The 25,286-nt window shown below is 39.5% G+C and overlaps 1 protein-coding gene across 3 annotated transcripts in view; it reads right to left on the reverse strand.

Annotated features, from left to right (window-relative positions):
- LOC309501653 (vascular cell adhesion protein 1-like) overlaps positions 1–25,286 on the reverse strand; it is an 83,948-nt gene that overhangs the window by 12,796 nt on the left and 45,866 nt on the right. The window contains exons 2-4 of one of the 3 annotated variants that reach the window (XM_082173815.1): positions 3,899–4,206; positions 3,527–3,805; positions 2,775–3,074 (exon numbers count right to left, since the gene is read on the reverse strand). In XM_082173815.1, the coding sequence (XP_082029941.1) occupies positions 2,775–3,074; positions 3,527–3,805; positions 3,899–3,977 (658 nt within the window). In that variant the 5' untranslated portion in view covers positions 3,978–4,206. Of the gene's footprint in view, positions 1–2,774; positions 3,075–3,526; positions 3,806–3,898; positions 4,513–25,286 lie in introns of those variants that run through there. The other 2 variants (XM_082173814.1, XM_082173816.1) reach the window with 2 other exon arrangements.

Here is a 25,286-nt window from a genome sequence, read left to right on the forward strand (position 1 = left end):
GGGGACTTCCTCGAGTGTGAAGGTGGTGTCCACGGACGCCTCCACCTCGGGATGGGGAGCACTGCTCGAGGGCAGACCGTTTTTTGGCCAGTGGTCAGAACGGGAAAAGCTTCTGCACATAAACTGCCTGGAAATGATGGCAGTCGACAACGCGCTGAGGCGCTTTCGTCCCCAAATAGCAGGACACCACGTCTTGGTCCGCTCGGACAACATGTCAGTGGTAGCCTACATAAATCGCCAGGGAGGCATCACATCCCGAAACCTATACAGGTTAGCGAAACGCCTCCTGGTATGGGCTCAGCACAATTTGCGCTCGCTCAGAGCAGCGCATGTGCCTGGCCACCTGAATGTGGGACCAGACAGACTGTCCAGGAACAATGTTCCAGCAGGAGAATGGTCACTGCATCCGCAGACAGTCCAACTGCTGTGGCAGACATTCGGCAGAGCAAAGATAGACCTGTTTGCGTCTCAAGAAAACGCTCACTGCCCGGAATTTTTCTCAAAGAGCAGGGATGCGCTGGCCCACGTCTGGCCCCGCTGCCCGCTCTATGCCTTTCCCCCCATCACGCTCCTACCTCAGGTATTAGAGCGGATCAGGGAAAGCAGATGCTCAGTGTTACTGGTTGCTCCGTTCTGGAAGAACCAGGCTTGGTTCCCAGTTCTTATGCAGCTGACGAGCACTGCCCCATGGCCAATACCAGTGAGGAGGGACCTCCTCTCTCAAGCCAGGGGCTCGATCTGGCATCCTCGCCCGGAGCTTTGGTCCCTACATGCGTGGGCCATCAACGGGTACCCTCTGATATCCCAGAGGGAGTGTTAAACACGATCATGCAGGCTAGAGCTCCCTCTACGAGACGGCTCTATTCCTCAAAATGGTCAGTGTTCTCCAGCTGGTGCACAGCACGCGGCTTTTCACCCCTGGACTGTGGAGTGACGGAGGTTCTCTCCTTCCTACAAGAGCTACTGGGTGAAGGCAGAGCCCCATCCACGCTCAAAGTCTATGTGGCGGCTATAGCAGCGTTTTCCAAACCAACGCTTGGTCAGTCACTAGGAAGGAACGATCTGGTCATTCGGTTCCTTAGAGGAGCTAAGAGGTTAAATCCTCCCAGACCTCCCTCAGTCCCCATATGGGACCTTTCTACGGTCTTGGAGGCCATGAAGGGTGCCCCATTTGAGCCTATCCAGTCAGTAGATATCAAACACTTGTCTTTCAAAACGGTGTTTCTTCTGGCTCTCGCTTCAGTGAAGCGCATAGGGGACTTACAAGCGCTCTCAGTGAGCGCGACGTGTATGGAGTTTGGGCCAAATGACTCGAAAGTCATACTCAAACCAAGGCACGGGTACGTCCCTAAATCCCTCAATACACCGTTCAGGGCCCAGGTAATTTCCCTGTCTGCCCTGCCGGTCTCTAACGAGGAGAAGGACGCCAGCTTCCTTTGCCCAGTCAGGGCGCTAAGGGCTTATGTGTCCCGCACGTCTGTTTTCAGACAGACGGAGCAGCTCTTTGTTTCACTCTACGGACGTTCTAAGGGACTCGCCGTTTTGAAACAGAGCCTATCCAGATGGATAGTCGATGCTATAGCGCTGGCTTACACCTCTAAGGGCTTGCAGTGCCCATTGGGTGTCAGAGCGCACTCCACGAGAGGCGTGGCCTCGTCGTGGGCTTGGTCTAGTGGGATTGCCTTGCAAGATATCTGTATGGCGGCAGGCTGGGCCTCCCCGTCTACATTTATAAGGTTTTATAACCTAGAGGTTCCCGCTCTGCAAGCTAAGCTGCTTTCAGTCTAGAAATCGGTACTGTCTGCCCCGAGTACGTCCGGCCCAGAATACCAAAATAGCGCGAGCAACGCTCGTTTAGATCGCGCAGCTCTATGGGCAATGTGTAAGACCCACTATATTCATCAGTCCAGGCCGGGGTCGCCCTGACTGAGTAAATACCATCACTATAACTGTTCTTATAGGATGCTGCATTACAGGAATGATGCTATTCTAGCCACTCTTCCTGGGCTCTCTGTGAGTCACTTATGATCATGTACTACATGAGCCCGGGCACCTGCCCTTGGGACTTTGGTGCTGGATCATAGCATGCACGGCGTTTTACACTGTTTCCCCTAGCGTAAGATATTACGCAGTACGAGAGTACCTCTCGTAAGAGAACGTACTCGGTTACTAACGTAACCTCGGTTCTCTCTAGAGAGGAAACGAGTACTGCGTATCTTGCCGTGCCTGCGCACGCTCCGGTTCGCTCCGGCGATGAAAAACCGGTAAGCTAGCCTTTCGATGCTATATTTATAGCCCCAGGCCACGCCCGTTTCAGCGGGACGTGACGTATGGGGCGCGAAGCGCCCCCATTGGTGATGACGTCACGATAGGGCCTAATCGATAGGCTGCTGCAGTTGCCGCAGGGCAGCCAATAGGCGCGCGAGCTGTCTCGCCTATGTCTGCATGCTGCCGCAACGCGTTTTACATTATTTCAAAATTAAGGATAATTTTTTGGCTTCAGTATCTCGCGGAAAAGAGATTTCCCCTAGCGTAAGATATTACGCAGTACTCGTTTCCTCTCTAGAGAGAACCGAGGTTACGTTAGTAACCGAGTACGTTTTTCACAAAATAATTTATGCATGTGCTGTATAAAATCAACATTTCTGTTTTTAAATCTTCTAGAAATTGGCCACATTCTCTTTCATTTTAAGTGCCTCACAACCTAAAAGAACTTGTGCTGAACCCAGAATATTCCTTTAATAAAATTTAGCCAGTGTTGCTCTACAACTTACATTCAGCATTCGAATTACGAGTTTTTTCCAATCCAATTTCAGCGATATTCAGTGTTGCCTTGCAACTAATATTCTTGCCCAGATCCGAGTCAGACGGCGTATAATTGAACACAGAGGAATAACTCAGAACATTATCAAAAGATTCTTCAGGTTGATCCACATGGAGTGTCTTATCTCCACGAAGCCACTCAATTTGTATCCTCTCCAGAGGGTAAACGTTGTGGACCGTGCAGTTGAGCTTCTGTGTTTGGTTTGCTATCAAACTCTTTATTTTGGGCAGTACAGGATCTTGTGGAAATGCTGCAAACAATACACTTCATCATAACAGCATCCAAATCATTTACCATAGTTACCATATATTGAACATATATGTTGAATACTGTTCATTTGCTACTGCCTAGTCTAATCGATTCCAGTTATTACTGATAACATTTCTATCAGTACTTAGACAAGCAGCATTATGTAGTCATTTCAAAACAAAAGTATAACAGCAATTGGAACAACAATAAAACTGTTACTTGTAAGGAATGCAATCATCAAATAGTAACTTAACAATAATTATACGAATAGTTGAAATGAATAATCATGGCCAAACTGGAGTAGGTAGGTATTATTAACAAGGAATATTTAGTATATTAATCCTGGTAACTTGTAGACCTACTATTAGCCTAATTATAAATGTTAAAATGGTTTTCCATATCCATAAACTCAAAATCACGTCTAACTGGGAGAACAGGAGAAACATTACTTACAGAACACTTTTATATCTGACGTTCTCTCTTTGGTTTTTCCCTCACAAGTAGCTCTACACACCATTTTAATATTGTGTTCAGTTGTGATGTTCCTGATCAGCATGCGGGAAACAGTCTTCTCATCTTTAATTTTTCCGCCGTGAAATGTGTCCTGTAATGCTCTCCACGTGAAGGTCACATTAACTGGACAACCTTTCACGTGACAGATCAGCTCCAAATCCGTACCAACATGTTTAACTGGCTTTGTTGGGGTTAATTCTATTTCAAAGTCTTTTTTTTCTGTAAAAAATACAAAATAAATGTCTACTGTCAAAATTATGAAATGTAGAAGGTTAAAATTGTTTAAAAAAAGTGTAAGCTAGTTCTTCTTACCTGTTATTACACTGAGAATATTAATCCACAGTGCAAAAGTGATGCATTTCACTCCACACATCTTTCTTTCGTTGTGCATCAATTCAGCATGGATTCAGAATATTGTTGGATATTCCCAGAACGGCTGTTTCTGACCAAGATACTGATCAACCATCCCCCCTGTTCCTTTTTACTTTCTTTTTCTTCAACCAAACCAAATCCATTTGGTTCACTTCTCTGTCAGACTCCAAGCCACACCTGCTCACTTTTTCCTCATATTCTCCAAATTGTGCATATAACAAAAATGGTAGAATACTTTCATTTCTTACCTCCAATAACCGTGTATAATACTATACAATAAGGATCCATTTGTCAACATTAGTTAACATGAACTAACAATGAACAATACTTAGAATGTATTAATCTTAGTTAATGTTAATTTCAGCATTTATTAATACTTTATTAAAATCTTAGTTAATGTTAATTTCAGCATTTATTAATACTTTATTAAAATCAAAAGAGTTTGGTTCCAATGATAAACATCATAAAAAAAAAAAAAATTAGTTCCTGCAAAAATCAGTATTGTATCTGGTCGGTATTGAAAAGTGCCGGCTGTTGCTTGTTCTCACACGACGCAAGAGAGTAAAGAAGAGGGCAAACTTCAAGCCAAGTCAGCTTCCCAATTAAAACTCTGTGAAATAATACAAACGATGTTGACTGTGACAGTCATGAAGAGTATCTGCCCATTATGCCAGCCTTTTGAGAGTGACCATTCACTGATTTCTTAATGAATGATAAGTTGTTGAATGTTTTTAAAAAGAATATTGTTATAATTATGCAATGTATTTATAGTATGCACAAGACAATCAATTCAATACAAAGATGTCTTAAATATGAATGTAATTTTCTGTAGTCTAATACAAGAGGTGTCATGTGCAAATCAGTTGTCAATCTTCTTTACAGTTCTATTTTGAACAGTTTTACACAGATATTATATTAATGCAATGAATTTATAGTATGCACAACACAAGAAAATGAATGTGATTTTTACTCATTGTTTAAAACTTGAAGCATAACTCTGGCATTACTCAACCCATAGCCTTGTTGAGCAAGGTCACTGTGAGCTATTGATAGCTATTCCTTCACAATAGCTTGTGGTGACCTTGCTCAACAGGGCTATGGGTTGAATAAAATCTTTAAAAATATATTTTAGGCCTACAAGTGATATAAAATTGATACTATAATATGTGAATCTTCTTTAGTGTTCATAAAATTGATACTATAATATGTGAATCTTCTTTAGTGTTCTTAATATGACGAAGTATGTGTTTTTGTATGTGAATCTTCTTTAGTGTTCATAAAATTGATACTATAATATGTGAATCTTCTTTAGTGTTCTTAATATGACGAAGTATGTGTTTTTGTATGTGAAACTTATTATACTAATATTATTATACTAATAAACTTACTTTGTTGTGTATTTTCAACAGTTTCAATATGAAAAATAACTTTTATATTGATTCAATGGATTAATTGCATTTTGAAAAAAAATTGTCATGGATTTATTGCATTTTGGGGGGAAAAACCAACCATTTTTATAATAAATCTTTGAAAATCAAAATCTGGATTTGAATTTTTTATGTTATTATAATCTCAAAATGCTATGTGAAAGTTTGAAACAGAAAATAGTGGTTTTCATTTTGCCACTTTCTTGGTAAAGAAATACATTTTTACTCAAATTAATCAAAATGGATTTATTGCGTTTTCGAACCAAACTCTGTTAATTGTATTTAATGGATCTGAACTAACATTGAACAGTTGTATTGTTTATATTCAAGAACAGCTGGGACATTTTGTAAAATGTAACATAAAAAAATAAAAAAATATTCTCTTTAACCTTTATTTAACTGGCAATAGTGCAAAGGAAAATTTTCCAATGTTCACTGACCAACTTTATTGTATTTTGTAAATATAATTTTTATTTTATTTTGATGACTGCAACACACTATAAAAAATTTGGGACAAGTGCATGTTTACCACTGTCACATCACCTTTCCTTTTAATTACACTTTTTAACCGTTTGGGAACTGAGGATACTAATTGTTGCAGTTTTGATATACTAAGACAGCTGCTCAACAGTCCGTGGTCATCGTTGTCTGATTTTCGCAGTGGTAACGCTGCTCGGATTAATGCAAATGAGACCGCTTCAGCACTGGCTACATGGCTGAGTCCTGAGATGGGCATGGTGCACACTCCGTGTGGTCTTCACACCGATCTGTCGCAGAACCTGGTCATAACTTGCCTTTCTATGGGCCGGAGTGCCCTTAAAACAAGTGTCTAGTCGCGTTGTTGTTACAACAGATGTCTCAAGAACGAGCTGGGGCGCTGTGTGGAACAGGCATGCAGCTGGATGGGACCACTGCAGTGGTATACCAATTGCCTGGTTTTGCTGGTTTTGACCGTTGCTTAAGGGCAAGCACGCGTTGATCCGTACGGAAAACACTGACCGTTGCGTACATTAACCACCAAGGCGGGGTACACTCACGTTGCATGTCACAACTCACCCACCATCTCCTCCTCTGAAGTCAGAAGTGCGGCTCAAATCGCTCCTTGCTGTTCACATCCCGGGCGAGCTCAATCATGTGGCCGACACGCTCTCACAACAGCTCTACACTTCCGGGAGAATGGAGACTCTATCCCCAGGTGGTCCAGCTGATATGGAGTCGATTCGGGGACGCACAAGTAGACCTGTTTGCCCACCAGGAGTCCTCCCACTGCCAGTTGTCCTATTCCCTGACCGAGGGGACCCTCGGCACGGATGTACTGGCTCACAGCTGGTCCAGGGCCTACGCAAGTATGCGTTTTCCCCAGTGAGCTTGCTGGCACAGACACTGTGCAAGGACGGGGAGCAGGTCTTGATGGTTGCGCCTTATTGGCCCACCCGGACCTGGTTTCCAGCCTTCCCTGGCAGATTCCCCTGAGGCAGCCTGCTTTCTCAGAGACTTGGCACCATATGGCACCCACGTCCAGACCTCTAAAACCTCCATGTGTGGCTTCTGGACCGGACATGGAGAACTTAAGTGGCCTACCACCGGCGGTGGTAGATGCTATCATTCAAGCCAGAGCTCCCTCTACTATGATCTTATGCTTTAGAGTGGAGTCTGTTTGCTGAGTGGTGTTCTTCTCAGCTGCATTTTCAGTCAGTGAATCGTGCCTTGAGTTTGGGCTGGCACTGTCTCACATGGTCCTGAGACCCCGGCCCAGATATGTGCCCAAAGTTCTCACCACTCCCTTAAGGGACCAGGTGGTGAACTTGCAAGCACTGCCGCCGGAGGAGACAGACCCTCGTTGCTGTATCCCGTTCGGTCGATCAGCCATTGTACTGGGCTAGATGCCCATTTGCTGTGATTCTCTCTTGGTAATCCCATATGTGTAGTCTGTGTTACCTTAGAATGAGACATTTCTATCTGCATACACCGTGGGCCCCCTTATATTGAAATAGCCATTTTCACTGGCATGTTTCTACAGGACCCCTAAATGGACAAACGTGTTTCGTCACTGTTTCTTTCTCTCTCTCTCTCTCTCTCTCTCTCTCTCTCTCTCTCTCTATATATATATATATATATATATATATATATATATATATATATATATATATTGTGGTAGATTTTTCCCTAAACCTAACTATCTGGGGCGTCTTCAATCGACACCCAATTGATCTTATTAACTGGGGGCGTCTCCAAATCGACACCCAATACCTTTATCTGGGGCGTCTCCAAATCGACACCCAATACCTTAATACTCTAGCTCTTGCATCTTCAGTCGACAACTGGCTGAGTTTCTTACTCTAACTAACTTGCTTCCCTAAACTAGCTCACTTCCTGCGCAGGAATAATCGAGTAAACAGGAATAAACAGACTTCCACAAATGTCCTTTAAATGCTTTAATCACGGCCAGGAGATCTTCCCGAGCAGTTCTCAGGGAATCTCTCCCAAGAGACAAGGCCGGAGGATCTCAGACAAATTCCATTGAGAATCCCACCAGAAAACACGGATACAATAGATTTTATAGAATCGAGACAACAAATAAGATTATCGTGCAGGGCTCCAGACTGCGACCAAATGGTTGCATTTTGCGACCAAAATTTGAGAGTGTGCGACTGAATTTTCCATCCAGTCACACATGTGCGACCAGTAAATTTGTTTTGTTTTTACACATTAAACGGAAGGGGCACGTCAATGAATCCGGAATGTGTGGCAGGCCAATGAGTGTGAGAAGAATTGGGAATGGCCACTGTAACTGGCTAATGTGTGGAGGGGGAGGGTCCTAGAGATAATCGAGCGCGCGTAAACGTCCGTGGGAAGGAGACGGAGACAAATATCAATGTCACAGACACAGCCGGATGATGATTCAGAATCAGAGGTTTGTGAGGTGATAAAGGCCCGAACCCACCATTTTCGGGAAGACTGGCTGCGAGAATTCAGCTGGTCGAGGGTACTGTAAGGAGACGAACTTAATGAACTGCGAATGTTGCAGTCGCTACCCCAGAACTGCGGGGAAAACGAAGTTTGCAGACAGTGCAGGCACTTCGCAGTTTAAACACAATATGCTAGTTAGACACAATCTCAGCCTCAAGCATAGAGTATGCCGTGACGTTAATAAATCAAAACAATATGAAAGCGGAAAAAAAACTGCGCTACTCATTTCTGCGTCACGGACCGTTTAATAGTTCGAACCAATAATAGACAGCGCAGAGCTTCTCTCGCCAGTCGCGGGCGGATCTCGATTACGCGACACCGTTACATCATGGAGATCCAGTGAAGAAATCCATTGAGTTCGCGACAGAATTAATAACATCGCTGCGAGATCCAGTGAGAAACATTCAGATTCGACGTGGAAACGTGACGTGGAAACCAGGAGAAACATGTGCCATGAACGAACAAGTTATAGAAGGCTTTAGGTCCACAGATCAGCAACATTCACCATGGATTTAATGTAGTAACACTAACTGTAACTATGGTATACTGTGGTTATAACAGTAGCCTACACATATCTTTTTCCAGCACTTCAAAACTATAATATCATATTTAAATGTTGTTTTTAATGTGTTGACCAAAAAATTTTTTGTTCATCCTTTAAAGATTGTCTCTATTTATAAAACTAAAAGTTTCAAGAAGTAGGAAAACTCACACTTATAAAAAAAATAAATAAAAAAAAGATTAAATTACCATTATAAACATAGCTGCTGAGGGCGCTTATTGGCTATTTTCACTCCCTAATATCTATTTTGTCACTCATTTTGCTTTTGAATTAAAATTAACTTTATGAATGATAATAGTTAATGTCTTAATATTATCTACACCTCAAATTAAGCTCAGTGCTTTGTCATCCCACAGTGCTACCAGATACTTTCTGTAGAACTTAGTGCCGCTGCCCTCAAATGTTAGTCTGTAGCCCTGTGAACTTAAAATAAAACTGCACATTGTAATTTCTGTACGTTAAGTCTATTTATTATCAAAGCATTTGTCAGTAATACAGTTATTTTGGGGGAAAATGTGAATAATTGCATTGCAAGGTGATTTAAGATGTGCCCCTAAATTTTCTGCTTGCGCTCCTAAAATTTTAAGTCAGGGGCTACAGCGCACCTAATAAAAAAAGTTAGTCTGGAGCCCTGTCGTGACTAACATGCCACCTTCAATATGATTGTTCAATTGGTTAAAAAAACCCTACCTTTTCCCTCTGTCACTGGCACAAGCAAACTCTGTTTTTGTGATTACTTATCACAAGGTTTGAGAACTAGTCATCTGTAGTTTCACTTTCCCTATTTGTTATTTACAGTGGGGAGAACAAGTATTTGATACACTGCCGATTTTGCAGGTTTTCCTACTGACAAAGCATGTAGAGGTCTGTAATTTTTATCATAGGTACACTTCAACTGTGAGAGACGGAATCTAAAACAAAAATCCAGAAAATCACATTGTATGATTTTTTTAAATAATTCATTCGCATTTTATTGCATAACATAAGTATTTGATCACCTACCAACCAGTAAGAATTCCGGCTCTCAAAGACCTGTTAGATTTTCCCTCCTGTTCTCCACTCATTACCTGTATTAACTGCACCTGTTTGAACTCGTTACCTGTATAAAAGACACCTGTCCACACACTCAATCAAACAGACTCCAACCTCTCCACAATGGCCAAGACCAGAGAGCTGTGTAAGGACATCAGGGATACAATTGTAGACCTGCACAAGGCTCGGATGGGCTACAGGACAATAGGCAAGCAGCTTGGTGAGAAGGAAACAACTGTTGGCGCAATTATTAGAAAATGGAAGAAGTTCAAGATGACAGTCAATATCCCTCGGTCTGGGGCACCATGCAAGATCTCACCTCGTGGGGCATCAATGACCATGAGGAAGGTGAGGGATCAGCCCAGAACTACACGGCAGGACCTGGTCAATGACCTGAAGAGAGCTGGGACCACAGTCTCAAAGAAAACCATTAGTAACACACTATACGCCGTCATGGATTAAAATCCTGCAGTGCACGCAAGGTCCCCCTGCTCAAGCCAGCGCATGTCCAGGCCCGTCTGAAGTTTGCCAATGACCATCTGGATGATCCAGAGGAGGAATGGGAGAAGGTCATGTGGTCTAATGAGACAAAAATAGAGCTTTTTGGTCTAAACTCCACTCGCCGTGTTTGGAGGAAGAAGAAGGATGAGTACAACCCCAAGAACACCATCCCAACCGTGAAGCATGGAGGTGGAAACATCATTCTTTGGGGATGCTTTTCTGCAAAGGGGACAGGATGACCGCACCGTATTGAGGGGAGGATGGATGGGGCCATGTATCGCGAGATCTTGGCCAACAACCTCCTTCCCTCAGTAAGAGCATTGAAGATGGGTCGTGGCTGGGTCTTCCAGCATGACAACGACCCGAAACACACAGCCAGGGCTCCGTAAGAAGCATCTCAAGGTCCTGGAGTGGCCTAGCCAGTCTCCAGACCTGAACCCAATAGAAAATCTTTGGAGGGAGCTGAAAGTCCGTATTGCCCAGCGACAGCCCCGAAACCTGAAGGATCTGGAGAAGGTCTGTATGGAGGAGTGGGCCAAAATCCCTGCTGCAGTGTGTGCAAACCTGGTCAAGAACTACAGGAAACGTATGACCTCTGTAACTACAAACAAAGGTTTCTGTACCAAATATTAAGTTCTGCTTTTCTGATGTATCAAATACTTATGTCATACAATAAAATGCAAATGAATTACTTAAAAATCATACAAAATCAACGATGTCAAAACTAGCCCAAAAGCAGTAGCAAATACCTTTGCCAAATATTATGAACAATTATATAAGGGTCAACATCAGGAATTGAAAGAAGAAAAAAATACATGAGTTCTTTCAAAAATTTAAATTAGACAAGTTGACGGTGGATGAAGCCTCTGCGTTAGTAGAGCCAATTAGAGAAAAGGAGGTGAAAGAAACAATTATTAAATTAAAAAATAATAAAACACCAGGAATAGACGGATTTGCAGGAGAATATTATAAAGTGTTTGTTGATGACCTCACTCTGATATTATGTAAGTTATATAATTATGTGTTAAATTCAGGGAATCCTCCAGAGTCATGGTCTGAGGCTATCATCACAGTCCTGCATAAGGAAGGAAAAGATCCATTGCAGTGTTCTAGTTATCGTCCTATTAGCCTCCTGTGTGTGGACTATAAAATATTAACATCTATTTTAGCAACTACACTGTAAAAACTAAAGGAGCCTCAAATATCCTGTCGGATACTCAAGGAACTTCAAAATGTAATTTAAGTGCCTCAAAGCTCTTTCTCCTATAGTAGCCTAGGGTTACTGGAGGAGCATTGACAATCTTTGAGGTTCTTGCTGGAACTTATGGGATCCTTTAAGCACTTTGTATTTAGTTCAGAGGTTCTAGAGTCACCTTTTCATTACCATGAGAGCTCGAAGTGCTTTGGGGGAAAGAGGAACTTGAATGCGATAAAAGGGTTACTGGAAGATCTTTTAACATTTAAGTGGTTCCTGGAAGATCTCTTATGTTAAAGCCAGCATCTGGAGGAATAAGATTATTAATATCCTATTATTATTATTATTATTATTATTATAGGCTACTTAAGTTTGATTCAGTATACATACCCAGGTGAAAAAGACGTAGGCTACTATAAATGTATTAAAAATGTACTTGAGTGTGTTTTTAGTATAGGCCTACAATACAAATATACTTTAATGCATTTGTAATACATTTAACAGTGGCCTACGTCTTTTCACCTGGGTAGCTTACATTTATTTAGTATCTAGGCCTATTTTATTGATTAATTTAAACCTTAAACTACAAAACTAAATAATAATAATATTAATAATATGAAGAAGAAGAACCAGGAGGAGAAAAGTTTTAAGTTAAAAGTTTTATTCTGTCACGAAACTGCTGCTCTCTCCTCTGCTGTCGTCGCTTCAGTGATGCTCAGCTGATCGTCATCTGGTTTGAAAGTAACTGCTCCTCTCATCAAAGCTTCCGCCGTTTGTTCGGCTCTCCGTTACAAGGTTTGTAAACTCGCCAAATAAATATAAATACAGAGTCTACTCACTATATATTCAATCACACATATATATAAACTACATTTATTAGGCTATACAATACTACGTTTTTACAGTGTTTACCACTCGTTTATTGCACAGTATCTGGTATGAAGGTTTTAGCCGCGATGCTAGATCCCAGATAGCAACATTGTTTCGGCCCGGATACGGCCCACATCTGGCACTTGTGGAATACGGATCTGGCCCACATGCAGCGTGGAATGACGGCCCTTGTGTGGCCCACTCCTGTTTGCCAGATCTGGGCCAGAAGCAGGCCATAGCAATGCCACATGTCAGCCAAGAGCAAAGAAATAAACCAGAACTGGACCTTATCTGAGCCATAAAATCTGTGTATATTAAATATGGAGTCATTTCAGCCTAAATAAGCCTGTTAACAAGCAGAATCACTGAAGGAAAGAAGAGAACAGAAAATGAGACGAGCAGAAACACATGTGAACTACAACTGACTTCAGACACAGCCTGAGATGAAATCAACTGAAGAGAAAAGAAGACATTAAATCTGTGAAGATCTCAGCAGAGGAGGATTAAACAACTCCACAAACAGCATTACCAGCTTCACTTATTACTAACCAGACTGACTTTATTTCTGTCAGACGTCTACAGAAGTTTTTATTGAGATTTAACAGAGGTTTAACTCTAATGTGTTTCATTTAAAGTCACCATAAGAGTGATTAGTGTTTCCATTAGTTGGGATCTTAACTCTTATTATATCTTTTGTCTTTTTTGGCCGCTGTGACAGTGTGTTTGTCAAACACATTTGCAGCAGCAAAGAAAGCTAAAGTGAAATGAGTTCAGGTGATGATGGTTACCTGTTGATGATTTTATATTCATCATGAAATAACCTTTTTCACTGATGTTTTTGGAATCTAACAATTGTGTTGTTGCATTAATATTGTCACAACACAAACCCTGTGTTACTGCAGAATGAGATCCAGCAATATCATAACAAGATAGAAGACTTTATCAAACATGAGCACAAAAAAGAAGTTTAATATGACACACACAGACATCAACAATCAGTGTATGAATCTCAACAATGGTGACAATCAAAAGTACTTTGCTGCAATGCATGCTGGGTACCAGCATAGTGCAAAATTCCCAGAATGCATTGCAACTTGAATAAATTATGCAGCTGAATTGTCCTATAATTTTGTTTGATTCTAAATATTTGCTTTTATCTTTTGCTGTTGTTTTTGTTGTGAATTAATAGCTTTTCAGTGATGTTCTGAATTTATCTGTTTATCTAAATATTTGTGATTGTCACCATTGTTGAGATTCATACGCTGATTGTTGATATCTGTGTGTGTCAGCATAAGTTAATCTTTTGATCTCATGTTTGTTAAAAGCTTTAAACTGATTGTTATAATATTGCTAGATCTCATGCTGCAGTAACACAGGGTTTGTGATGTGACAATATTAATGGATCAACACAATTGTTAGAGTCCAAAATCATCAGTGAATCAGTCTATTTCATGATGATTATAAAATCATCAACAGGTAACCATGATCACCTGATCTCGGTTCACTTTAGCTTTCTTTGCTGCTGCAAATGTGTTTGACAAACACACTGTCACAGCGGCCAAAAAAGACATAAGTTATACTAAGAGTTAAGAGCCCAACTAATGGAAACACTAGTCACTCTTATGGTGACTTTAAATGAAACACATTAGAGTTAAACCTCTGTTAAATCTCAATAAAAACTTCTGTAGACGTCTGACAGAAATAAAGTCAGTCTGGTTAGTAATAAGTGAAGCTGGTAATGCTGTTTGTGGAGTTGTTTAATCCTCCTCTGCTGAGATCGTCAAAGACAACTTCTTTTCTCTTCAGTTGATTTCATCTTAGACTGTGGCTGAAGTCAGTTGTAGTTCTTGTGTTTCTGCTCGTCTCTTTTTCTGTTCTCTTCTTTCCTTCAGTGATTCTGCTTGTTAACAGGCTTATTAAGGCTGAGATGACTCCATATTTAATATACACAGATTTTGTGGCTCAGATAAGGTCCAGTTCTGGTTTATTTCTTTGCTCTTGGCTGACATGTGGCATTGCTATGGCCTGCTTGTGGCCCAGATCTGGCAAACAGGAGTGGGCCACACAAGGGCCGTCATTCCACGCTGCATGTGGGCCAGATCCGCATTCCACAAGTGCCAGATGTGGGCCGTATCCGGGCCGAAACAATGTTGCTATCTGGGATACGTTGATCTAATGAACAAATGGAAATTATTGACTTATTGTCTTAGATTGATTTAGTCATTCAATTCAACATGTACAACTGTGTCTTCAAATTGCTGATATAGCCTGACAGTGTTGTGCCTGAACGCGTTCATTGAACGATAGTTCATGAACTCGTTCATATTTTGGGCGAACGTGATCTGAACGTAGGCTACTCTATTACTGCCTGATGAACGTTACTGTGAACTCGTTCATTCTGATGTCTGTGAACGGCACGCTCTCTCAGTTTAACTTCGTTCAAAAGGGTGCAAGATTTCTATAGAAATGTATTTGTCCCGTTCGGAACCTCCGTTGTCCCGTTTATTGACGCTGATCTAACCACTGTAGGCCTATGACTGAACAACACGGCACTTGATCACGACACCGGTCATCATCCAATCACAGTCCACACTCACGCGCATCAGACCATACGAATAACAAACTCTAAATTGAGAATTCAATTAATTATTATTTTGGGACAAATCATTATTTGATTTGCGCACAGAATCCTCCGCTGTCTGGTCGCTTCGATCCGGACTCGCGCTAACGGCAAATCCCTTTCACTGTCCGACTGGGTTTTGATTTCGGCAAATCAGTTTTAACGAATTCAAACAACGTGATTATTGTGAGTCCAACATACATCCAGCCACGCAAGAAAGCATGAAATCGTCCTGAGGGAATAATATACTGATGTGATTTGCTGCCCAAGAAACATTTCTGATTATTATTAATGTAAAAAAAAAAAAAAAAAAAATCAGGATTCTTTCATGAATAAAAGGTTCAAAGTAAATTTATCCAAAATAAAAATGAGTGTCCCTCATTTTCCTGTAAAGAACCATGCACGATTGTCCCGCATTTGTTTAGTTGGCAACCCTACCCTCAATGCTATGTAAACCCTGGTTGGATAAGGATTTTAAAATTGGATATGAAGATGAAATCTGACGCATAGTTTCAGTGTTAAAACTGATAACATAATTGCTGTCTGTGGTTTTATATGGGCTGTGGCAATAATTTTGAAAAATAATAGCTCAGCAACATATGGAAAAAAAGAACTGAACTAGTTCATTTTTTGGAACTGTGAACTTTAGTTCAAAATTTTGAAGTTTGAACTATGAACTGAACTAGTTCATGAACTGAACTTTGAACTAGTTCATTTTAAAATTTGTGAACTGAACTTCCCCAAGTGAACTTTCCCAACACTGTAGCCTGACTAATTTAGCTGATTCCTGCTGTCGTCATTGGCGTTTTTTATGAATAACAAAAGCAGGTTAATATAGTTTGGTCTGTTTTTGTTTAGCCTAACTTTAAAGCCATTTACTGGTCAATAAATATTTGTGAATAATCAGCTTTGTTCTTTTGTTTCCCCAGAACAACCAGTACATTTCTAAAATAATCTGAACATTTCAGTGGCAACATTGAATTACAGTAAGTTACCTATACACCACATGCAAGTACTTTATTACTATGAACTTTCTCTGTGTGAAAATGTATTGTTTGACTGTGTACTTGTGTTTTTTTAATCAGTTATTCTCTGAAAAAATTCCCTCATGCTCTCAAATCTCATTCATGTTACTCGGAAAAATAATATCACAGGTTTGGCGCCAATAATGCTATGCATTTTTTCTTATATCTTTATCATTTGCATTTGAAGACATTTTAACTCTGAATTATAACTTCAAGTTTAGTCTTTTTCGACAAAAAAAGAGGAAAAAGCTATTATATGGCTTCAGAAGACTTATACACAACCCATAACACATGAGCTGGGAACTCATTGATTATTTTTAGGATCTTTTCTGGGACATTTTTGGAGCTTAACCATTTTTACATAAATTGTTGCATTGAATTGAAAACGAATCTGCTGTACCTTTTCACTTTTCTAACTCTTTAAGTACCTCACATGTCCCTTGTGAAGATTTTATTATTGATTGCATTTTATGTTGCAGCGAGTTGAATTTCGTGAAATTACACAGGCAAAAAAGTCCATTGATCATTGTCAGCAGTGTAGCGACGTAATGTATGAAGCACAGCTCACACAGGAGTCACTTTCAAGCAGCTTTCTGTTGGTCAAATCTAGCAAATTCCAGTAACCAACTTGGTCCCATAGTGACATTTTTTACCACAAACGAAATTGCTGATCCTGTGGATTCTTATTGAAATTACTGGAATTCTACTTCTCCATCTCTACCTCTACTTCCTCTATCTTGTTTCATGAGAATACTCAACAACCATTTATGAACACTGTTGATTCAAGTCACACATTTAAGCTTTTCAAAAGGCATAGTACATTACAGTCTCCAGTCTAACGGCATCCCAGACTTCAACACTTTATGATTCAAAATAGCTGAATAACTAATCATCAGAGATTTCTGTATAGAGATAAAGGTTAGGATCATAATTTTCAGGAATATTACAGCACAATGAGTGCATATTAGCACTGGTTGTTTGTTTTTGGCATCTGATAGAGCTTTTGGACTTGAAAACAGTGATGTCAGACTTACCATCGGACTGAAACACAAATGTTTTAAAGTTAAGTGAAGATGGACATTTTTAATTAGTCAAAATAAGATAAAAATTACATTGATTTATTTCGTGGAACATATGTGTTTCCATGCATTTTGTTGAAATGTCTTTTCTTGTATAGCCTATTGCATATACTTGGTTGATTATTCATGTTGCTTATGTATTATACAATTTTTTTGTGTATTCATTGATATTAATCTATAGTTAGCTTTTTTTCCCATGTGTATGGAAGTGTATGTATAAAAATGAATATAAAATATGTAATAAACAATTCTTATTTTGTATTTGGTTCAATTTGTTTATTATAATAGAAGTCAAAGGTAACCATAGTTACAACATGAAATTAAATATTAAAAAAAATTTAATTTGGTTCCTGGAGGCACCCAAAGTGGTTCCACACAGTGCCTAATATAAGAGTTCCTCAGGAAATTTGTGTGGTTCTTCAGAGAACCGCCCCTTTTTAAAGGGTGCCTAGAGGATCTACAGACGGTTCCGCCGGTGTGGCAAAGTGAAGAACCCCAAAAGGTTCCTCCAGGCACCTTTTATTTTTACAGTGTAGAGTACAAAAATACATTAGGAAATTAGTAAAACCAGATCAGACGGGGTTCATTTCAGGTCGCCAAGGGACAAATAATATAAGGAGAGCATACTCAAACGTCAATGCTTCTCAGCTTAGATGCTGAGAAAGCATTTGATCGGGTAGATTGGCAATTTTTAGAACAAACATTAACTGAGATGGGCTTCAGTGAAAAATTTACATTTTGGTTTTGGCTGTTGTACAAGAATCCCAAATCAAAAATTAGAGTTAACGGACATTGCTCTGACTTTTTTTTTATAGATATGATTCTCTCTCACCCATTCTTTTTGCTCTCAGTATCGAGCCTCTAGCGGAGGCAATAAGACAGGATGTCCAGATTGAGGGGGTTGAGGATGGTGGGGGGAGAGTTCATAAAATGTCCCTTTTCGCTGACGATATCCTGCTCTTTATAAAACATCCCCTTACTTCAATACCTCGACTAATGCAATGCCTAAAAGATTATGGAGACATTTCTGGATACAAAATTAATCAAAATAAATCAGAGGCAATGATGATATCAGGTATATGGCCTAAACAACTAAACGAGATGGAGTCATTTCACTGGTCTAAACAAGGATTTAGGTATTTGGGGATTATTATCACACCTGAAACTACAAGACTTTTTGAGGCAAACTATAATAAGCTAATTAATCAAATAAGGAGTGATTTAGTTCGTTGGGAAGTTCTTTCTTTATCTCTGTTTGGAAGAGTTGAGACCGTAAGGATGAACCTGCACCCAAGTTTCCTATTTTTATTCCAGTCATTGCCCATAAGAGTTCCAATTTCCACCTTTAATACGTTAAACAAATTAATTTCTCAATTTATATGGCAACACAAAAGACCTAGAATTAAACTTAAAACACTTCATCTGGCTAAAAATAAAGGAGGTTTGGCTTTGCCAAATATAAAATTGTATTACTGGGCAGCTCAACTAGCAGCAAATGTGACTTGGATCAGTGGAGATGAGGAAGCAAAGTGGACTCAAATAGAGCAAGGGGAAGTTAAGGGTGCACAACTGTCTGCCCTACCCTTTATGGATCTAAAATATGTCAATAAAATTAAAATTGAAAATGAATGGATAAAACATACAATAAAGGTATGGGCAGAAGTAAAGAAAATGCTTAAGGATGTTGGAACAATTTCTCGAGCCATGCCCATAGTGGGTCATGTAGATTTTCCACCTTAAATGTGTGACCATGGTTTTAGGAGATGGGCAGTTAAAGGCCTCTTTATTTTTAATCAGCTCTTTGAAGAAACACACTTAAAGTCTTTCACACAGCTTCAGGAACAATTCGATCTTCCCTCAAGTGATTTTTATAGATATTTGCAAATAAGGCATTACATTATAAACCATAAGGAAAAATAAAGAATTGGCAAAATCCCAAATGGCATAGAACAATATTTTATCACAATTTCATAAAAACACCTCCCTGTTTGCAAACATGTTTCTCATCTTTATAAAAGATTGTTAACAGACATGGTTGGAAATACTTACAACATTAAGGAAAAGTGGGAAATAGAAGCTAATACAGTAATAGAGGATGAGTTATGGGATAAACTCTGTTATAGGTGCCATAAGGGAATTAATAGTCAACAGTGGAAGGAATTTGACTGGAAAATTAAAATACTTTATTTTCATACCCCTCTGGTTATTTCAAATTTTGTAAAAGACTCCTCTGCAGCTTTATGCTGGAGACAATGTGGTAAAACAGGTGACCATACACATATATTTTGGGACTGTCCAGTAATCCTTTGCGTATTGGAAAAATATTAAAGAAGAGATGGAGAAAACTGTAAAAAGAGAAGTTCCCTCAAATGTACAGTTTTTCTTACTGGGTGTTATATCAGTTGATGTTTTCAATGCTGACCAAAGATATATTTTACGTGTATTACTACTAATTGCCAAAAAAAACATTACTGCTAATTGGAAGTCTGTGAAATCACCAACTGAATGGAAACAGAGACTAAAACAGATTTATATGATGGAAAAAATGAATGCATCATTACAATTGAAAACGGACCTTTTTAATCAGAGATGGCACATGGTTAAAGAATATTTAAATAAAAAAAGTGTTTATTTTTATTTTATTATTATTATTTTTTTGTTATGTACATTATATATTTTATATCATTATATGGCTGTATATTATTGTATCATGTTTGTTGAGATGTGAACATTCATATTAGGTGCAGCAATATATATATATATAGCCTACAGAATATTTTTATTTATTATTATTATTATTTTTCTCTGTATTACTTTTGTTATTTTACCACTTGTCTCAGATAATGTTCCTTTTGTTTTGTTTTGTTCTGTGAAAAATATAAATAAAAAGTAAAAAAAAAAAAATATATATCATACAATGTGATTTTCTGGATTTTTGTTTTAGATTCCGTCACTCACAGTGGAAGAATACCTATGATAAAAATGACAGACTTCTATGCTTTATAAGTGGGAAAACCTGCAAAATCGGCAGTGCATCAAATACTTGTTCTCCCCACTGTATACACACACATACACTCAAAGTCAGAAGTTTTCCCCAAAGAGTGTGGAAACATTTAAAAGCATATGAATTTCGTTCCTGCAAGAAAAACAAATGTTAGTTGATTATATATATATATATATATACACACACACACACACACACACATATATACTGTGTGTGTGTGTATATATATATATATATTTATTTATTTATTTATTTATATATATATATATATATATATATATTTATTTATTTATTTATATATATATATATATTTATATATATATATATATACACACACACATATATACTGTGTATATATATATATATATATATATATATTTTTTTTTTTTTTTTTTTTTTTTTGATGGATTTTTTAATTAATCAACTTTAATTGCATTACAGAAATAAATTATATTTTTTAAAGTATATTAAAATAGATAACCATCATTTTAAATTGTAATAATTTTTTTCTGTATTTTTTATCAAATAAATGCAGGCTTGATGCGAATTCTTTAAAAAAAAAAAAAATAGTATAGTATATAATATAGTAATGTGTGTGCACATTTTTGACTAGCAGTACTGTAGCCTACTATTATATTATTGCTGCAAAATTATAAAAAAAAAATTTTTTAAATAATAAAGTCATCCTTTCCCCTGTTGTTGTCAGCCTACACTTCACATAATAGGCCTGTAGGCCTGTGCTTCATTTAACAAACTATGATAGTTTCATCAAATGGTAAACAGTGTATCAATATAGACTAAATACAAGTGACCTGAAAACTATAGGCCTACTTACCATTAATGCTACTTTTGGTGCTGGTTTTGTGCAGTGCTTTGTAGTCAATTAACATCCATTAGTTCAACGATGCAGATTCAGATCGCTTCATAAATGTAAATTCGTCTGTCCATGTAATTTTCAAACTATTTATTTTATAAATGACCGGAAAATTGAGAGGGGGTTAAGCGAAAAATCGGCAGCTGGCAGCAGGAAGTAGCTGCCACTGGCAGCTGACGTCAGCTGACGCTAATAACCGGAAGTCGGAGGAAAAAAATGTTTAGTACTTATTTAAATAAAATACTTCTATTAGTAATTATTTTATATTATTTGATGAAAAAAAAGGTTTATCAAATATAAATCAAGTAACGAAGATCATAGACAAAGCCTAATACAAAAAAACTACAATTAAGCTACACTTGAAATTATGAATTTGTACGTGTATAAATATATTTTATGAATGAGTGTACATGTTTGTTAAATAATGAAATCTATACATACAGAAATAAATGCCTGTAATCATATTGTATATTTATTAAATATACATACCCATTTATTAAACTTAAATAATGAGAACAGGCAAAGGCAAAATTCCTTTCAGGATAAATCTCTGTCCAAATAGGCCCTATCTTAATTAAATTATAAATATTGTAGCTAATGTAGCCTATTTAAAGGTTTTTCATAAAAAAAAATCAATTGGAGTGTTCAATCCAGTTGTTTCAACTGGTTTCGCAGTTTTAGAATGTTTGAGCAGTGTGTATGATTGTCAACAATCTGGCCTTATTTAAACATGAACTGCAATTTTAACGAAACGCGTTCATGCCAGCTAGAAACGAATGCGAGTGAGCAGCAGATACAGAGCGCTTTAATTCGCGATCAACCTCGTTTTATTGTAGTCCTATAAGGTGAATTCAAAAAGGCATTATTTTTCTTTGAAGCAACAAAGGCTAAATCATTTGTTATAGTTGTTTTTTTGTTTGTTTTTGTAATTAGTGCGGATAACGCAGCGAAATATAATATAAGGATTTTAGATACACCGTCTGGTGCACCTGGACATATCATCAGTGATGTAACCTAGGATCACGGGGGTTTTCGGGTCTTTCAACAATCAGACCCCCTCCCCTAGGCGACCCAGCCGGGGTGATCAGGTCCCAGCTTATGTCCAGGTAGCGCTACTACCCTACACGCCATACCTCTCCTCTCCTGATCCACAGACACCTTGATGCTACTTCTGCAGCATCAGTGGCCAACTTGATGGCCCTTAGCTGGCTCGCCCCTGTGATGCCAAGCATTTTGTAGGCCCTGCAAAGGGATTGGCCCACAAATCCTCGACATCCCACTTCGACGGGTTGGCATATTGCCCGCCACCCATTGCTCCGGCAACCCTCCACAAGCTGGGAGTACTTTGCCTTCTTTCTTTCATTGGCCTCCTCCATGCGGTCCTCCCAAGGCACTGTGAGCTCCAAGAGAATTACCTGCTTGGAGGCCTCTGAGGTGAGCACAATGTCTGTGGTCTTCACTGGGCGGAGGCTCTTGCTGTGGCTAATTCCACTGCAGATAGAATCCGCTACGGCTTTTAGGACCTGGTCATGCCGCCAGCGGTAACGCCCTTCGCCCAGGGCTTTTGGACAGCAGCTCAGGATGTGTTCCAACGTTCCTCTCCTCTGGCAGAGGGGGCATGCTGGTGTCTCCACCTTTCCCCAGGAGAAGAGGTTGGATGGACTTGGCAACACGTCATAGACCGCCTGGATCAGGAATTTTATCCTGTAGGGTTCAGCCTTCCAAAGCTCAGTCCATGTGACTTTGCGCTCCACTGTTTGCTCCCATCTTGTCCAGGCGCCCTGTTGCCGCATCCCAGCCATCTGACAAGCTCGCTTCTCCTCAACTCCTGCACGCACCTCCTCTAGGATCAGCGACCTCCTCTCTTTCCCTTCCGCCTTGTCGTAAGCGAGGAGTTCTTCTGCTGCCCAGGCCAGCTCTCCCCTGTGCCACTGAGCCCACCAACACCTTTTGCCGTAGCCTTGACTCTGCGTCGTCCACTGCCACGGCAGCCCTCCACTTCCGCCCTGTCCTGACCTCAATCCCAGCCTGGGCAACCTTTGGATCACTGGAATCCCGATACTGTAGGACCTCCCTGGACCGCGTCACCATGAACTCCTCGCTCAGGCTGCTCATGGGAAGCTTCAGCTTGTTGTTCTGCCCATATAGAGCGATGCTGCTCAGGCTTCGAGGCAGTCCCAGCCACCTGCGCAGAAACCTGCTGATCCTCATCTCAAAGCCTTCCACCGTTGAAATGGGGACTTCATACACCAGGAGGGGCCAGAGAATCTGAGGGAGAATACCGTGCTGGTAAATCCAGGCCTTGAACTTGCCAGGAAGGCCAGACTTGTCCACCACGGCCAGCCAGGTCTCCAGGTCTTGGTTGGTCGCTTTTGTGGAAGCTGCGTCTCTCAGGCTGCAATTGAACACCTTCCCCAGGCTCTTCACAGGTTCCTCTGTCAGTGATGGTATCTTGGTGGTGCCAAGTGAGAAGTGGAACTTGTCAGTAACCTTCCCTTTCTTCAGCACGAGGGACCTTGAATTAGCCGGCTTGAAGTTCATGCGAGCCCAGGACATCAGCTCCTGAAGACCGTTCAGGATCCACCTGCAGCCTGGGAAAGATGTTGTGGTCACTGTCAGGTCATCCATGAAGGCTCGGATGGGTTGCTGTCTAACTCCAGACTTAGAGAGGGGCCCCCTACACTGCATTTCCGCAGATTTCACCAGCATGTTCATGGCGAGTGCAAAAAGGATGACTGAGATTGTACAGCCAGTGATGATCCCCTTCTCAAGCTTGTGCCAGTCTGAGGTTGTTGTTCCGGAGGAGACTCTCAGATGGAAGTTGGCATAGTAGTCCAGGATGAGGTCTCTGAACTTCTTCGGGGTGTGATGCCGGTTCAGTGCCTCTTCGACCAGCTTATGGGGTATGGATCCATAAGCATTTGCGAGGTCCAGCCACAGCACAGCCAGGTCCCCCTTAATAATATATAATATATAGCCTATTATAAATATAATATATAAATTATGTATTTTTATGTGTATACATATAATTTATGAATGAGTGTACATCTTTGTTAAATAATTAAATATATACATACAGAAAGAAATGCCTAGTAATCATATTGTATATTTATTAAATATATTTTTTATACATATTAAATATACAACATTTCAACTTACATAATGAAGTCCTGTCTAAAAGAAGAAGAAAAAAGAACTTTGTCTCATCGATTACCTTTATTTAAAATCATATTTTGCTATCATTTAAGTTCAGTTTTACATTTGTAGTACTACTGTAATACTGTTATAGTGTTAGTTCAGTAAATACATTGTTTGTTACAGTTATTTTAGATTCAGAAGGGAATGATTCAGATTTCTCTTGGCACAGCTACAAGAAGACTTACAACTGTCAGACAGGTTGCTCACGTCACATCTACGTCATGAAGCTCAGTTAATGTGACGGCCCGAGTGGTGGCCGCACAAGAGCGGTAATGTGGATGTATCCAAACACGCATACACGACACACGCACACACATATGCACACATTTACACGAAGGACATTAATTTCAGAATAAGCTTAAGTTATACTTTTATTCATTTTCATTTGTTTCGGTATGATAGCATAGTAACCACATGAAACACAACATCATATTCATTCATTCATTCATCATTTATTGTTAGGTTTGCATAAGTTTACATTTACAATACATTGTTACTGATTTGAAGTGCACACAAATTAGTTACGTTGTATCTGTTATTTATATTTGTTTCTATTTTGAGTTTAAGTTTACCGGTGATCAACTTCAGACATGGTCCGCTGCAGCCGCATCCTGGTGTGACGAAAAACTAGAGTCCAGCAGGAACACCGTATTTGAGCTTATTGGTTCCGCCCGGACGTACCATTCACTGGGAGTTGCCCGGGGGGAGGAAGGGACGTTGATGTATATATTAATTGATTTATTTAGTTGTACATTTATGATATTTGATTACATTTTGCTTTATTTATCTTTATTTACAATGTATCTCTGTTTGATTTGATTTTGATTTATGTAAGGTTATATGTTGTATGTAAAGTTAAATTGTTTCCCCTCTTAATTTGTAATGGGCCCATCCTTTCCTTTATAAGCTGTTGCTTTGTTCATTTGAGCAGGTCAGTTTTAGTTTGTTTGGTTGGTTTTTGTCTAATTGTT

Source organism: Leuciscus leuciscus (genome assembly GCF_965113295.1).
Source record: "Leuciscus leuciscus genome assembly, chromosome: 6".
NCBI lineage: Eukaryota > Metazoa > Chordata > Actinopteri > Cypriniformes > Leuciscidae > Leuciscus > Leuciscus leuciscus.